The sequence below is a fragment of the Cervus canadensis genome, chromosome 6 (genome assembly GCF_019320065.1).
Source record: "Cervus canadensis isolate Bull #8, Minnesota chromosome 6, ASM1932006v1, whole genome shotgun sequence".
Taxonomy (NCBI): domain Eukaryota; kingdom Metazoa; phylum Chordata; class Mammalia; order Artiodactyla; family Cervidae; genus Cervus; species Cervus canadensis.
In genome coordinates, this window is record NC_057391.1 from 41,384,299 (window position 1) to 41,401,097 (window position 16,799).

The 16,799-nt window shown below is 37.5% G+C and overlaps 1 protein-coding gene across 1 annotated transcript; it reads left to right on the forward strand.

Moving 5' to 3' along the window:
• The first annotated feature begins 1,445 nt into the window (after positions 1-1,445).
• RTRAF (RNA transcription, translation and transport factor) lies at positions 1,446-16,705 on the forward strand. Its single transcript, XM_043471679.1, has 8 exons — positions 1,446-1,665; positions 3,422-3,546; positions 6,426-6,525; positions 11,144-11,233; positions 12,106-12,194; positions 14,282-14,350; positions 16,224-16,272; positions 16,385-16,705. Exons 1-8 carry the CDS (start codon positions 1,605-1,607, stop codon positions 16,537-16,539), a joined length of 738 nt encoding a protein of 245 aa, XP_043327614.1. The 5' UTR covers positions 1,446-1,604; the 3' UTR covers positions 16,540-16,705.
• The last annotated feature ends 94 nt before the right edge of the window (positions 16,706-16,799 follow it).

Consider the following 16,799-nt stretch of genomic DNA (forward strand, 5'->3'; position numbering starts at 1 on the left):
TCCCAGTAGCATGGCATGAAAGATCCTTCTTGATCAGGTCCTTGTCTCTGTCCAAGTCTCATCAGCTGTCATTCTGTCCTACACTCCAGCTCCCATAAGTTCTAGCCCCCCTGGGCCATGCCTTGCCTCTGTACATCCTCTTACCTCAAGACAAGTTACCCTTTTGACTGCATGGTGAACTCACCACCTTCAAGTCATAATTTAAGCTTGTTTGTCTGTTTATTGCTTTTCTTCCCTCTAGGGCTTATAAACTTCATGAAAGTAGAGGCTTGTTCTCTCTGGCTGTTGTCTGTCCCATAACTGAAAGCAGGTGGGGACTGAATCAGGAAGGATCTTAAATAGGATAAGAAGTTTTGATTATTGCTAGAAGGCAGTGAGGACCCACTGAAAGATACTAAACATTAAACTGTTATGAAAGGTTTTTGTTTTAGGCGGCTTTTGTTTTAGAAAATCACTATCATTGCTGTGTGGGGGAGTGAGCTGGAGAAGGCAAGACTGGCTCTAAGAAATCAGATAATTAGAGCAAGCAAAAATTATGAAGGCCTGATTTGAGGTAGCAACAGTGAGGTTGGGAGGAGGTGAGGAATTTGGGAGGCAGAACAGCAGGAATCAAAGAACTACTGGATGTTGTAACTGCAGTCAGAGGGAGTAAAGGGTAAGTCCAGGTTTCTGGCTTCAAAATTTCGTGGTTGCTAGTCATGTCAGGAATTATCACGTAGTATTACAGTTGTAATACTGTAGCCCGCCAGTCCATGGAATTTTACAGACAAGAATACTGGAGTGGGTTGCCATTTTCTTCTTCAGGGGATCTTCCCAATCCAGGGATTGAACACACGTCTCCTGCATTGGCAGGCGGGTTCTTTTACCACTAGTGCCACCTGGGAAGCCGAAGGAGTCATAAAGTGGTGGTTTAGTCGCTCGCAAATGCGTGTCTGACTCTTGGGACCCCATGGACAGACTCCTCTGACCATGGGGTTCTCCAGGCAAGAATACTGGAGTGAGTTGCCATTTCCTTCTCCAGGGAATCTTCCCAATCCAGGAATCGAACCCGGGTCTCCTCCATGGCAGGCAGATTCTTTACCTACTGAGCCAGGAGGGAAGCCCGAGTCATAAAGGGACCTTGCTAAAAGTCTGTATTAGCCTTGCTAGAAGAGCACCTATTATGTAGGAGGCATATAATTGAATGAATGAATACACTGAAAATACTAAACAGTTTGTATGGTCCAATAAGAGGTATGGCCGATAGCAGAAAATCTAGGGATACTGTTGTCTGCGTGCTGTTATCAAAACCGCGAAGAAAGCAAGCGGTAACTGGGTTTCTCAGTTGCTCTCTGCCCATTGTACAACTAGAAAGCTGACAATAAAGTTTATTTAAGCGTCGACGTGCCCCGACGTGGCCCCGCCTCCCCAGCCAGAGCCGCGATTGGTGAGCATTGTCCGGCGGCTGCCGTTCCTAAGCCACGATTGGCTAAGGCCGCCGTCATTTCGGAGCTCCCGGCGCCCGCCCGCCTTCTCGCCGCGTCGCCCGTGTCTGCGCCGCCTGCTCCTCCTAGCCTCGCCTCTCCCGGCCGCATCCCGGGGGACCGGAGCGAGCAGCCGGGACCATGTTCCGACGCAAGTTGACGGCCCTTGACTACCACAACCCTGCCGGCTTCAACTGCAAAGGTGAGGAGGCGGCCCCGGGCCCGCAGCGCGTCCGTGACCTGCCGGCCGCCGCTCTCAGCGCACACTCCTGGGCTCTCCACCCGGACCATCCGCGGCCTTGTCTCCCAGGCGCCCCTCTCCTCCCGGCCCCGAACACCTCTGCTTTCCCCCATCCTTCCTTCTCCGCTACCCACTTTTGCCTCGGCATCGCCACTTTCTGCACTTGCTGAACTCCAGACACCACCCCCAGAGCCCTCGCCCGCACCCTCAGCACTCTAGAAGGAAAGTCTTCGCTTTTTAACTTGGCCCTTCAGCCCCATGTTTCACGGGAGATTGGGCGATATCCTGAGCACCTGCTAGGGGTCGGCACAGTGCTGGAATCCAAGGAAAATGCTGAGTAACTTGAGGACTCGTTCAGGGAACCAAGTAGGGGTGGGGGTAGGAGTAGGGGCAGTCAGAACCCATTCAGCACTTTGAGCCCAAGACAAAAGGAAGTCCAAGACTTGACAGTGTTGGGGTGAGCGCGTGTATTAACGAGCTAATTACAGTGTTGGGGTTATGGGTGGGGGGGTAGTTAATAGATGAGCGGGGCGGTTGAATTGTAAATACAAAGGTATTTGGGATTTCACAGCTTGAAACTGTAGAAAGTTTTAAGATTGCTACCCACTGCTACTCGCCTGCCGCGCACCACTACTCATTTTCTTCCAGAATTCTTGGCCTGTGGTAGATTAAGTTTTAAAGGGATCAAGTAAGACCTGGGATATTAAAACCATTGTGTATTTCTCAAGACTTGGGGAAGCCTGAATTTGAACTCAAGCTTGAACTTGGAAATTGAAGATGATTTCCAAGCAGGATGACAGAGTTTTGTCATCTCCTGTAGAAGCATGTCAACTTACAGAATCTTGTTTTTCTGTTTTGCCTTTCATTTAACAAAAAAGGTTCAGTAGGAATAAAGCTTAGATCTGGATTTGAAACTTTGAGCCTCAACTTTTTCACTGGTAAAATGGGGATGTTACTTACCTCAAAAGCGTAGGGAGGATTAAATGAAACAACATACACACTATTTCATGAATGTGTTTAATGTCCTTAGTAGCAAATGACAGTGATAGTCGGTATCCTTGTTCAGATCACCATTTAATTTCTTGTACTTTATTGTTGCTATTAATTTAACCTTGCTCAGTCCTTTCTCCCCCTCTTCCTCATAGGAACTGAAATAATAACTGACACTTAAGTAGCAAAATTGTGTGCCAGGCACTGTTTTTATTCTTATTATATTTAATCTTTCATAACAAGCCTATGAGGTAAATCCCCATTTTGTAACTCAAGAATCTGAGGCACAGAAAATTTAGATAATTAGCCCAGGTTCACACAACCACTAAATTTCTGGAGCCAGAATTTGAATTCAGGCCAGGATATGAACAGAAGTTAATCCAAAGTCTGTACATTCAACCCCTACTTCAAGCAGCTCAAGTAACTTATGATTTTGCAGTTTAAAAAAAAAAATTGCACAAGACCATTTGTGGAGAAGGAAGTGTTTTAGCTAGTGCTTCTCATGGGCTTCCCTTGTGGCTCAGCTGGTAAAGAATCTGCTTACAGCGCAGGAGACCTGGGTTCGATCCTTGGGTTGGGAAGATCCCCTGGAGAAGGGAAAGGCTACCCGCTCCAGTATTTTGGCCTGGAGAATTCCATAGACTGTATAGTTCATGGGGTGGCAAACAGTCGGAGATGACTGAGCGACTTTCACTTTCTTGTGATTTATATGGTGTTTTTATTACAGATGAAACAGAATTTAGAAACTTTATTGTTTGGCTTGAAGACCAGAAAATCAGACACTATAAAATTGAAGACAGAGGTAATTTAAGAAACATCCACAGCAGTGACTGGCCCAAATTCTTTGAAAAGGTAATGAATTAGAAAGTAAAACGTACCGAGAGCTTCTCTATGAAGACAGCTTTTAAAATAATATAATTTTTCTTTTAAAATAATATAGCTGGATAAAACATCCACCCAAACTTATTTGCAGGGCAGGAAGAGAGATGCAGACTTAGAAAACACACTTGAATACAGCAGGGGAAAGAGAGGGCGGGACAGATTGGAAGGGTAGGATTGATGTATTGCACTACCATGTGTAAAGTAGGTAGTGGGAGGTCAGTGTGTATAGTGCAGGGAGCTCGACTCAGTGCTCTGTGATGACCTAGGTGGGTGATGAGTGGAGTGGGGGGTCGGGTAGGGGGGAGGTCTACACACACACATACATACACACACACACACAACGAAGTCATTGTACAGCAGAAACTAACACAACAGTGTAAAGCAATTATACTCCAAACAATGATAACAATAATCAGTGCTAGAAAAGCTGGATTTCAGGGGTATAACTTTTTTCTTACCATATTTTTAAAGCATATTATCTATTCCTACCAAGCATTCAGTATTAGATAGAAATAGTATGGTGAATCATCAGGCATGAGGGTGGGGGCAGGGGTATAGGGGATAGAGTTTGAACTTGATCCAACTAGGGAGCTCTCGCGGTTTTAGGTGATATGACTGCACTAGTGTTGCCACTCCTCAGCTTTCCCAACTAATGCCTGGCTTCTTGAAACTGTCAGCATTAAGCTAATGTATCTGGAGAGCAGGCCCTTATCCCCAGTACTTAGATGAGTGCCTGACATTCAACAGAAAGACCTGTTCTTTCATGAAAATATATGAGTGTGTATTTATATATATATATGTTATGAATATAAATGAGTAAATGATATGTCAGTATTTATTTCTGCATTTTCCCTATAGCAAAATTTATTCAAATCTTCTAGGGCCCTGTACCTGACTAGCAGGCTGCCCATTGAAAACTAGCTTTATAGACTATTAACTAATAAAAGTAATGGCACAGTTAGACACTCAAAGAAAAGAAATAGTTTAGTCCAAAAAACTTGGAGACTTCTTAATTAAAGTGATACATATTATATAAATAGTAAAAATGGCCAAAATCAGATTTTTTACATTACATTAAAAATGTAGCAGAAATACTATTATATTAAAATAAGACATTATTGACATGTCTTATTGATTAAAAACTAAGGTTGTCTCTTGTGTTTGCTTATATTTAACATACACAGTTGTCCTTTGTTGTGTACAATAGAAATAATACTTTTTTAAAAATCGGTATCATCTTATTTTTTGTGGCTGGAATAACTTTTTCATTGACCTAGTTTAATTTTAGTAACATTTTTGCAGAAAACAGTTTTTTCAAGTTAGAATAAAAATTACATTTTACAGTGTCATCATATTAAACATTTTTATCAGCTCTCTTACTTTGATGAGATCTTTTCCTTTAAGAATTTGAAAATGATTTAATGTCTCATTGACTGGAACAGAATGTTTAGGTAGATAACTTTCTCCTTTTGTGGACTAGGGAATTGTGTAAGTTACATCTTATCTCTGTGACAATGAGTAAGTTTAGTAACCTTTCTGTGGCTCGAGATTTTTATCAATAAATGGGGATAACAGTGGTATCTTATCTCAGGAGTGGCGTATTGTTAATGAAGTATACCTATGAGCCTGTCACAGAGGTGCCTGGCCCATCGCAAGTGCTATATGTTTGTTAATTTTCCTGCTTCTGCTACTGATATTGGTACCACTAGATCATTTTCCTGCTTCTGCTACTGATATTGGTACCACTAGATCATTTTCCTTTACCCTTCAAAAGTATATTTTGAAAATCTTGACAGACTTCTTAAAACTTTGAAATATATTATTAGAATTTTATATTTGCTTTTATCACATTTTACTTAATGGTCTACTCATGTACAAGACAATACAGAGTTCCACATGTGGGAGGGTGTTGAAGAATAATAAACTTTCCAATGAAAAAGACCCAGAAATGACAGTAAAGTAGTATAACCTAAAGATAAATATATTGGATCTTATACAGATATTGTCCTTAAGGTGGTCTCTTTGGAATGATGATGTCACTGCTTAAAGCATATTTAGAACTTCTTTTGAAATTACTTTTAGATCAGGAGACATATTTTGAATATTGGCAGCTTTTTATACTTTGAAGGTGGGTTTGCTTTTTGTATCATGACTAAATCTTGTGAATGAGGTGCTTTTTTTTTTTTTAAAGCAGGTGAAGAAAATTTTTGGTTAGAAAATAAGTTATGGTTAAAAAGTGCTGATTCACTAGGTATCCCCAAAAGGATTTCGAAAGGTTTGAGTTATAGCATTGTTGTGGGATTAGATTTTAAGCTCCTGAGAGATTTACTTTAAGGACATGCTTATTTGAATATATCGTGTCTGATGTTTATTCAAAACACCTGTGTGTCACATACCTTACTCTGTTGGAAGCATTCCAAAATATGAAAGCTAAGGTTTAGGTAATAATTGGGTTTTGTTATTTGATACATGTTTTTATTTAACTACTCTGTGCATTGAGACCTGGAATCATATGGTTTAGATTCAGGTCCCTGATTTAAGCTGTGTAACTGACAGGAAGTGTTGACCTATAGGCTTCGGTTTTCTCATCTACAAAATGAAGTTATTGTAGATCATTGATGCCCTGTCTGGAATCTGCAAAAGTAAAACTTTCATAAAGTATGATGGGAGTACTTAATTTTTTTCCTAAGTAGTATATACTTAAATGGATTATATAATTGCATCAAAGGTTTAGTAATATAAATGTTACAAGAAATTCTTAAGAAATTCAAACTCAAGTCTCTTAATTCCACCATGTTTTATTTGTGATTTTATAGTAACAATGAAGCAATTTTCTTTTTCCTTCACAGTATCTCAGAGATGTTAACTGTCCTTTCAAGATTCAAGATCGACAGGAAGCAATCGACTGGCTTCTTGGCTTAGCTGTTAGACTTGAGTATGGAGATAATGGTATGTTTTGTGGGGAATATATTGTTTTAAAGAGAGGGAGAGAAAGGGTGGGAAAGGAGGGTAGAAATGTAGGGAACTTGCCCATTTGTCTTAGATTGTTTTACCTTTGATTCATTTTAATTTTTGTACATCCTCATCTCACTTTGCAGTATCTGATTAAAATTTTACTTTTTGTTTGTAGTCATTCCAGACTTTCTTTTTTTTAGAATTTGAAGGTGGTGTCCTCTCACAAAGTCACATCACTTCAGTGAATTTGCCATCTTGGCACAGTCTGCACCTTAGCCTTCAAGTTCACTTGTGCTACTGTCCCAGAATTGATAGGATTTCAAGTCTTGGTTGCAGCAGCCAATTTCACTGAAGACTGAAATATACATCTAATGCACATAGGCACTATAAGCCAAAATATATTTATTATTCATGTTTAACATTATTTTATTACAGATACTATATCATTGGAAGATTTTGAATATTTGTGCTTATCGTGAAAATAGTTTTCCAATAAACCATTTTTCTCTCATTAGGCCATTTCATTTTGAAAGGCCTGCTAACATCTAAATGTAAGATCTGATTATCTTATTTTATCTCCATCCTCTGCATTTATGTTGTTCTCTTTCTTGTGACCATCAGTTCCAGTCTTAATCATTTGCTTTTGAAGCCTTCTTAATGCCTTTTGTTGTTTAGTCTCTTAAGTCATGTCTGACTCTTCGGGAATCCATGGACTGTAGCCCTCCAGCCTCCTCTGTCCATGGAATTTCCTAGGCAAGAATACTGGAGTAGGTTGCCATTTCTCACTCCAGGTTTAGTTTTAGTGTCTTTCGCCCCTCATTTCTTCACATCCTGTCCCCATCCGTCTTTTCCTTTGTCTGTTGTCTCTTTCCTTCTCCATGGCCACTGCTGTCACCCTAACTCTAGCTCTTCCCCCTTTCTCCTGAGATGATCATAACACCTTTCATAGTAGTCTCCCATCTGTGTCACCCTCTGTTTTCATCCACATGGCCCCCACCAAGCTAATTTTTTTTTCATTTATTTTTATTAATTGGAAGCTAATTACTTTACAATATTGTAGTGGTTTTTGCCATACATTGACATGAATCAGCCATGGATTTACATGTGTTCCCCATCCCGATCCCCCCTCCCGCCTCCCTCTCCATCCCATCCCTCTGGGTCTTCCCAGTGCACCAGCCCTGAGCACTTGTCTCATGCATCCAACCTGGGCTGGTGATCTGTTTCATCCTTGATAGTATACTTGTTTCAATGCTGTTCTCCCAGAACATCCCACCCTCGCCTTCTCCCACAGAGTCCCAAAGTCTGTTCTGTACATCTGTGTCTCTTTTTCTGTTTTGCATATTGGGTTATCGTTACCATCTTTCTAAATTCCATATATATGTGTTAGTATGCTGTAATGTTCTTTATCTTTCTGGCTTACTTCACTCTGTATAATGGGCTCCAGTTTCATCCATCTCATTAGAACTGATTCAAATGAATTCTTTTTAATGGCTGGGTAATATTCCCAAGCTAATTTTTTGAAACATAAATGTTTTAGGATGCTACACTTTTGTCTCCAAAGAATAGTTCCTTTTATATATTCACAAACACCATTGCTTTCCCATTTTCTACAAAAGGAATTTCAGGCTCCTTAGCATGATACTCAAGGCCTTTAAACTAGCATTCATATACTTGCCACCCCAGCCAAACTAGAGTAATGCTGTTTCTTCTTTCCATCTCCTTTTCCCCCCCTTCTTTCTTTTCTTTCACTTTTCCCTTGACTGATATGCCATTTCAGTCTATCTCTTCACTTATAATTCCTGTCTGTCCTTGTAAGATCCGGCTCAAATGCCAGCTAGCAGCAACGATACTTCCTTCTTAACTTTCATAACTTTTACCTCAATACCTTTTTAGATCATTCGCACTTTCCATTTTGCTCGTCTTACTTGCCTCACTAAATTGTAAGCTGATACTCAGCTTTGTTTTCTACATGGTACCTCTATTAATAATTTCCTGTTGCTGCTGTAACATATTGCCATAAACTCAGTATCTTACAGTTTTGGAGATCAGAAGTCCAACACCTGTATCAGGACTGAAGTCAGTTTGTCAGCAGGGTTTGTTGGTTTTGGAGCCTCTAGGGGAGGATTCATTTCTTTGTCTTCTGGAGGCTGCCTGCTTTCCTTGAGTCTCTTCCCTTTATCTTCAAATCTAGCCGCATAGCAAGTTCTAATCTCTGTAATTCTGCTTTTCATTGTCAAGTCTTCTCTGACTCTGACCTTCCTGCCTCCCTCTTCTAAGGATGCTGTGATTCCATTGTGCCCACCTAGATAATCCAGGGTAACTTGCCACCCCCCCCATTTCAAGGTCCTTAATTGAGTCACACCCACAGAGTCCCTTTTGCCATGTAAGATACCATATTCATAACTTCTAGGGATTGCAGTACGGCCATCTTTTGCGCGGAGGGAACAGTCGTGATTCTCTCTGCCACAGTGCCTGACGTAGTTTCTTGTGTACAGTAGATGTGCTTATCAATTTTAATAAATCCTTGGTAAGCGCAACATATGAATGTAAGTACAGTTATTTCTCAGTGATAGCATGGTTTCCTTTAATGTGTAAAAAAGCTGAATTTACACCTGAAACACTGCCCCTTATCAGTAGGAGGCACTGTTGTTCTCTTATGGCTTTACATTGATGAATTCATTCTTCTTGACTTTTATTTTAAATTTTTATTTTTGATAAATTATGAATTTTTATTATTCCTTAATATTTTATAAAGCTTTTAGCTTGCTTGTCAATTAAGGTGATTAAAAGCTGACTTAAGTTCTTTTAACTTTTTTGACAATTTCAAATTTACAGAAATGTTGCAAGAATAATAAAAAGAATTATTACATACTCAAATTCTGCAGGTGTTATTAACATTTTATTTCATTTGCCTAAACCTTTTCTGTGTATTCACATACTCCTAATTTTTTTTCTAAACCATCTGACACTAAATTGTAGATGATTTCTCTTTTACTCTTAAGCACTTAGATGCACATTTCCTAAAAGAAAAAAGTCATTGTCTTACATAGCTACAGTATGCTTATCATAATCAGGAGATTAACTTTGATTCTCTGCTGTTGTCTGTAAATTACTCACATTTCAGTGTTTCAGTAATGTTCTTTATGGCAAAAACAAGCGAATAAAAACCTCCAAAGCAATCCTGGATTGTGTGTTTTGTTCATTCTTGTTCATCTCTTGTGTTCATTCTCCTACACTCTGGAACGATTTACTCAGTCTTTGTGCTTTAGGACAGTGACACTTATTTTGTAGAATGTCGTTCAGTTTGGGTGTGTCTGATGGTTCCTCATGGTTGGGTTGAGAGTTTGTAGTTTTAGTAAGAATAACAAGATATGTTGCATTCTTTTAAGTACCTCATATTAGGATGCATGTGTTAGTGATATACCTAAATGTTAGTCATTTTTCTGATCACTTGGGTAAGCTTTCTTCAGTGTAAAGTTACTGTTTTCCCCTTTGCAATAAATATGTATCTCATTTTTTTTCTTTTTGACTGCACCTCACAGGATGCAGGACCTTGGTTCATCAAACCCCATGCCCTCTGCAGTGAAAGACCAGAGTCCTAGTCACTGAAATTCCTTAGATACATATCTTGGAAAAGAGATACTTTGAGATGATTTCTCTGTGCTTTTCCTCCTTAAATCCTAGCTTTAGTATCCATTTGATGATTCTGGCCTGAGTCAATTATTATATTGATTATGATGGCCAGAAGGTGTTTTTCTAATTCTATCATTCGTCCACATTTTTTTGGCTTTCCACTGAAAGGAAGAGCAATTCCCTTCTTACCAATGTATGTTTTTATTCAAATAAGTGTAGATATGTGAATTCTTATTTTACTCAGTGGGTTTTAATCCTTATTTGTCATCATGTATTTAAATGTTTGTTCCAGATTTGGCTAGTGGGGACTCCTTTCAGCTAACTTCTACCTGACTTAAATTTTAATGCTTTTATCCCCCCGCCCCTTTTTTTTAAAGCAAATTATAAAAGCACTATAGCCAAAGATGACTTTGGGGGCATTACATTTAGTGAATTACTATTAAATATTTTTATTTGTAAAATCTTGAAATATTTTTCAAGTAAGGCTAATAAAATCTCTTTTTGGAATTCTGCATTTTAAGACTCACACTTTAGCTTTGTGTATCATGGTGTATTTGAAGTGCTGTTTTTTCTAGAAAGCAAAGTTTTTGATTCTGTATACAGCATTCAAAAGATGATTTGGGAAGAAACTTTTTAGTGAGTTTGTATTTAACCTCATGTGATCTATATTTACCCACCTCCATTCTTCTACCCCTCCCAAGTTTCAGAGGAAGCTGAAAAGCAGATTTTCTCTCTCAAAATTTAGATACTTTAAGAAACGTTAATGAAAAGATATTTGTGTTGGATAATCATTTTAACTTAATTAAAAATAAACTGCTCACCTTGTCTTGTAGAGTTTTTTAATAGCAAAAAGTAATTTTAAATGGATGAGTTGTCTATGCTTACAACCAGTTTGGCTTAGTTAAATTCAATAAATAAGCAGTGTTTATTTTACCTTAAGTTGAAGTCCTACAAGCTGTATCTTTGCCTATCTTTACAGCTGAAAAATACAACAAGGACTTGGTACCTGATAATACAAAAAACGCTGACAATGCAGCTAAAAATGCAGAGCCATTGATCAATTTGGATGGTAAGTTTATAAATGCATAAAAATAATCAACATTTTTGGTTTCTTAAATGTTTTTTACTTCTAAAATGAAGTCTGGTTTACGTGGTTTTAGTAAATTAAGAATGTTTCATGCAGACAGACATTTGTGTTCATATTTTTTTTATTCTTTATGCTGTTTTTTATTGTTGTGACAGTGTCCTTTCTCCCTTATATAGTTGAATATCTGAAATTTAAAATGCTCTTCTTTCATCTGTTCATAGTAACTTGGGCATTTGATTGTATTTAATCATAGTGGTGATTGCTTTTCTAGGTGCAGAAAATATTAAATCTAATGACTATGAAACAAGTGTTAAAATTTTTCATTTTTGTAAGTCCCAGATGTCTTTAAGTAGTTCTTTCTCCTTTTAAAAGTATGAAGATTTTAATTACTTAGGTTATGTTAAATATTCTTTTGCTGACTGATGGTGACCTGTTATTTATGAGTTACCCTTATGAATTAAAAAGCTGCTTGGACACTCTGGGGCTGTGGCTCAGAGAAAAGGTTTTGGGAAAACTGTCCTTTGAAGGGAATCTGTGTATTAAAATTAATAGCTTTGTGAGAAAAGTTAATTAAAAGTGCTACATAAATGGGCCTTGCAGAGAAAGTTACAGGACAAACCTCATGTGAGTTAGTCATTTACTGGGTTGTTCACTTTGGTTGAATAGTAGGAAAACCATTGATCTCATCAATTTACCTAATGATGATGCCCCATACTACTTTTGTCAGCATTAATTTTAGAAATTGAAAGTTTTTTTGTTACTAGAAAATAAAAATGTTTTTAATATATGCTTACATTTATGTCTGTAATTACATGCTTACAGAGCTATAAGTCTCCATTTTTCATCTTTTATAGTAAATAATCCTGATTTTAAGGCTGGTGTAATGGCTTTGGCTAACCTTCTTCAGATTCAGCGTCATGATGATTACCTGGTAATGCTTAAGGTCAGATTCATATTTTTGATTCATACATGTAACAATTTTAAAAACTCATTTTCTAAGTAATTATATATTTACATATAATTTTAAAAATCTTCATTTTCTAAAAATAATTATGTTTGATATTTAAATCTGTGGTTGAATGAGTAAAATGTGAAGGAATGTAGGACATAAACCAGATTTAATTAGTTCATTGGTTTTAGATTACCTAACAACCAATATCAAAGTATTTACTATGAACCTGCCTCTGTGCTAAATCCTTTGCAAAGATGATCTCACTCAGTCTTCCCAACAATCCTAGGGGTAGTTAACTGGTATCTTTTTTAAAATATGTATATGAAGAAACTGAGACTGAATGATAATAAATAATGTTCAAGCTGACACAGAAAATGATAGGATTTAAACTAGACACTGGACACAGAAGATGATAGGATTTAAACTAGACACTTGACCTTAAACTAGACACTCGGTCCAGTCTTCCTCCTGTATCACCCCACCTCTTTTTAATTAGTCCTTCTAAAGATTCATGGTCTGTAATGCGTTAAGATTGTGGAAAATGCCAAACTAGTAATGGTGCATTTGGTCAAAAATATATACCCCTAAGTCTCTCTGAGGAATGAATGTTTCTGTCCTCCAAGCCCCCCATCCTAGATAGGCCATTGAATTCAATCCTTCCATCAGGGAATCTAAAGGTCTGAAAGACATGTCTTATTTCTGAGAGGAAAAATCTACTCTTGCTTCAGACGATTCATGTTGAATAATTATGATAGTCTGGTGGGGGAGGGGCAGGGGAGTGGTCCTTAGGATACCAGATTTCGAAGTTATTTTAGAAATTATTATTGATTTTTATGAGAAATTAAAGAGCCTTAAATTACTTTAAACTACTTGGCAGGAAACTACTTTCACTCTCCCAACAAGAGATTAAGCCATACTTTATTCTCCTTTTTTAGAATTATATTAAGTGACAATTGTAAGAAGGGGAAGACTATTCTGTTCCTAGATTATTATAATTCTTTCTGCTGAATCTGAATGTTAACTTGGATCGTCTCAACTCTGATTGGATGCCAAGAGACAAAAGTTGTTTTTAGTGAAATTTAGCTCTTTCAAAGGCTTGTTCCTTTCTTGGGCAATTACAGAAATTATTTTGGAATAGTTCTACAATGGTTGTGTCAGCCTTAATCATAAACTGAGAGAGAGGAAAATAGTGTATTTGGGATGCTAAAGTATAAGTCAGTTATAATCAAAAGCTATAAAATTCTAATCCTAACTGCATGTTTGTTGTTTTAATTGAAGCAAACATACGATCTAGACATCTTCATAGGTTTGCTAGGTGTGAGAATCAGTACATTAACTGTTTGGCAACTGGAGTGTGTAATATATTTGCAGTGACTGTTAGATTGGTTTATTTATTTTTCAAATGTATTTTTCCAGGTTTTTATTATTAAAAATAATTTTTCACACTTTCACCCTTATTTTGGGGTTTTCACTATCATTCACTAAAATTCCTTAAAAAAAATCTTTACGAGTGTGTGCAAGTGCATGCATGCATTTGTGTCTGCAGTGATAAAATGTGTTGATAATGAAAAAATCAATGTGTCCTATGAATAATCTGAAAATTTTACTATAATGAAGAACACAAGGACAGTATTATACACTACTCTTTGTGTCAAAGATTGTGTGCGTGCGCACACGCATGTGCATGTATCCCTGGTGAGCTAGTAATTTGATAGAGACTTTGTGAGTATGTAGAAGGATCTGGTAGCAGTAATTGTTTTCTGAAGCAATGACTGAGGCTTGGATAGAAAGGAGACCTACTTTTTCACCATGTATCCTTCTTTATTAAAAAAATTTTTTACCACACACAAATTACTTGTTCAAGAAATGTTAATTGTTATGAACATCATTCCACATTAAATGTTAAAAGTGAAAACTTTCATTACAATAGCTATTTTATTTTTAACTTGCTGGAGAGTTTGTTACTGAAATTAGGTATTTCTAACTTCACCATATTGAGCATCCTTATTCTATATATTGAGAGAAGAAAAGATAACAGCCAATAAAAAGTAAAAATAATATTTTGGGGGATTTCTTAGGCAATTCGCATTTTGGTCCAGGAGCGCCTGACACAAGATGCAGTTGCTAAAGCAAATCAAACGAAAGAGGTACGTTGTTTTTTTTTAATCTAAATAAATTCTAAATTATTACTGAACGTTTTTTTTTGGGAGTTTGAACTTTACTTGACAATGCTTAAGATATTCTGTGTTAGAACTGCCCAGAGAAAGTACTTCAGCAGGGTTGAATTTGATTCTTAAGCAAATTGTACCCAGTTATATTTGAGTGAAAAGTGAACTTCACATTCTCTCCCTTCATTACTTTTAAGAAGCTACCAGTACCACATTTACAGTCTACCAGTAGAAAACCACTGTGTGTGCTCAGTTAATTTAAAAGAACTCACCCTTGTGAAATTTACTGGGTTATTTTGACTAACTACTAGAAAACAGGACACACCTCCTCTTTGTTACTCATTAGTTTTCCTTTTCTACCTAAGTCTTTATCTCCACCCTTTTGTTTCTTCAGGGAAAGCTCATTTCCTACCACAAACCATGATAAAGTAACTTGTTAATAATTTTAGGATAGTTTCAGATGAATTGTACCAAAAATCCAAATGTCCCTAAAGTCTTCTTGAGTATGGATCAATGCAGACAGTGTCCTCGGGTTAGCAGCTGCAGATATCTGATAATGCCCCTTCCTGTTACATAGATGAATGTCTTCGTTACAGTCTGTATTCTGAACCCGGGTCCTTCGGTCATGCCTCCTCACCGTCTCATTCCCCAGTGTCTATTGTCCTTTGACCTGATCTTTATCATGATAAAGTCCAGTAGTTTTGAAAGGTTGTTAATGCCAGGGCAGGGTAGTGCTCCTCTGAAAGACACTCAGTTTCTTTTAAAGATTCTTACCGGCTTATTTATTATGTATGAATCAGGCCACTGGAAACTTAAGGAGCAGCTTATTTCACCCCCACTATAGAACAAACAGTAAGTTGTTTTGGCATAATCAAATCATTCAGCAAAACTATGCCTTTGGTTTGGAAGGCAGTGCAAATAAGGCCATAACCAAATAATCTTTGCTCTTATTTGCCAAGTAAAATTCAGTTTATTTTCAGTGTTCCAGATAAATCCTAACTTCAGTGTCATCTCAGAAGATACTATGCTACAATAACAACAGTGGAAGAGTTCTATAGTTTCTTGTTTGCACTCATTCATTACACCAGATTTGGGGCATGAAGTGAGAAGTGACAGCTTAGCATTTGTAACATTGAAAGTATTGACTTTAACTGGTAATGATTTTATACAGTATATAATAAGCAGAAAGTCTAAACTGCCTTCCTTATATTTGATAGTTATTGTCCTTATTTTTGATAGTTATTGTGAACTTTATATGGTTTGGCATTATATCAAAGGTGATTATGATACAGGTGTTGACTGGTTCACTAAATGGTTTAGATTGTGTTCATTTTCCTAGACTATTTCAAAGTAACTTTTAAAATATATAATCTGATAAATGTCATAACCAGAAAAAAGTTATGTATATTTTAGATTTGTACAGTTCATAAAGACAGTGTGCTCAGAAATAAAGTTGAGGAAGCTCATGAATAGAAGTGATCCTGTTTGTTCTGTACCCTGGCCGCTCACTGTCCCTCGAGGGAGACAGCAGCAGCCCTGTTCACCCTTCGCTCTGTAGCGTAATGATAGCACCGCTGCAGAAAGGAGCTATGCTTCTATAGTGCCTGGTTTTAAAGGATTGGATTGTGTTATGAAACTAGCTTCTTACTACATGGAAAAGCCTTTTTTTTTTTTTGGTAGTAGGAAAAAAGTCACTCATCAAAAGGCATATTTAAAGAGAAAATTCTCAGGCACCATGCCACTGCAGCTAAAAGGGCTAAAATAACAGACTAGCTAGCTGCTTTTCAGTATTAGGTAAGAAAATATAAATGTATAACTATATATAGTCTGATTTTTGTCCTTTTTCCTTAAGGGCTTGCCGGTTGCCTTAGACAAGCATATTCTTGGTTTTGACACGGGGGGTAAGTGATTTTTGTTTTAATTCAAACTTTTTAGAGACTTGGTGATTGTTTGGGGGAAGTGAGTGAATAAATGCAAAAGTTACTGATTAATGCAGTGTTTCTTATGAAACAGATGCAGTTCTTAATGAAGCTGCTCAAATTCTGCGATTGCTGCATATAGAAGAGCTCAGAGAGCTACAGACGAAAATTAATGAAGCCATAGTAGCTGTTCAGGCGATTATTGCTGACCCAAAGACAGACCACAGACTGGGGAAGGTTGGAAGATGAACACTTTAGGATTTCAGCTTCTCACCTACTTAGTACAGTTGGAAACCATGTAAGCTTTGGCATGTGTGTGGAAATGTCATATTTTCGAGGGAAGAATCCCAGAAAATTGACTATGTTCTAGAGATTTACCATCATTGCTTTTTCTTTAATAAAGTTGGGAAGGCGATTTTTTTTTGACTGTGTTTTATGTATCTGTAAAAGTAATCTGCTTTCTCCCTTGTGGTTTTAAGTTCATGCCACCCCCCCCCCCGCAACTTCAT

Bases quoted from the DNA above. Each gene is read 5' to 3' on its own strand.
- RTRAF (XM_043471679.1), top strand. From the start codon at position 1,605: ATGTTCCGACGCAAGTTGACGGCCCTTGACTACCACAACCCTGCCGGC. The intron at 12,195-14,281 runs GTCAGATTCATA...GGGATTTCTTAG, and splicing joins ATTACCTGGTAATGCTTAAG to GCAATTCGCATTTTGGTCCA. The intron at 14,351-16,223 runs GTACGTTGTTTT...TTTTTCCTTAAG, and splicing joins AAGCAAATCAAACGAAAGAG to GGCTTGCCGGTTGCCTTAGA.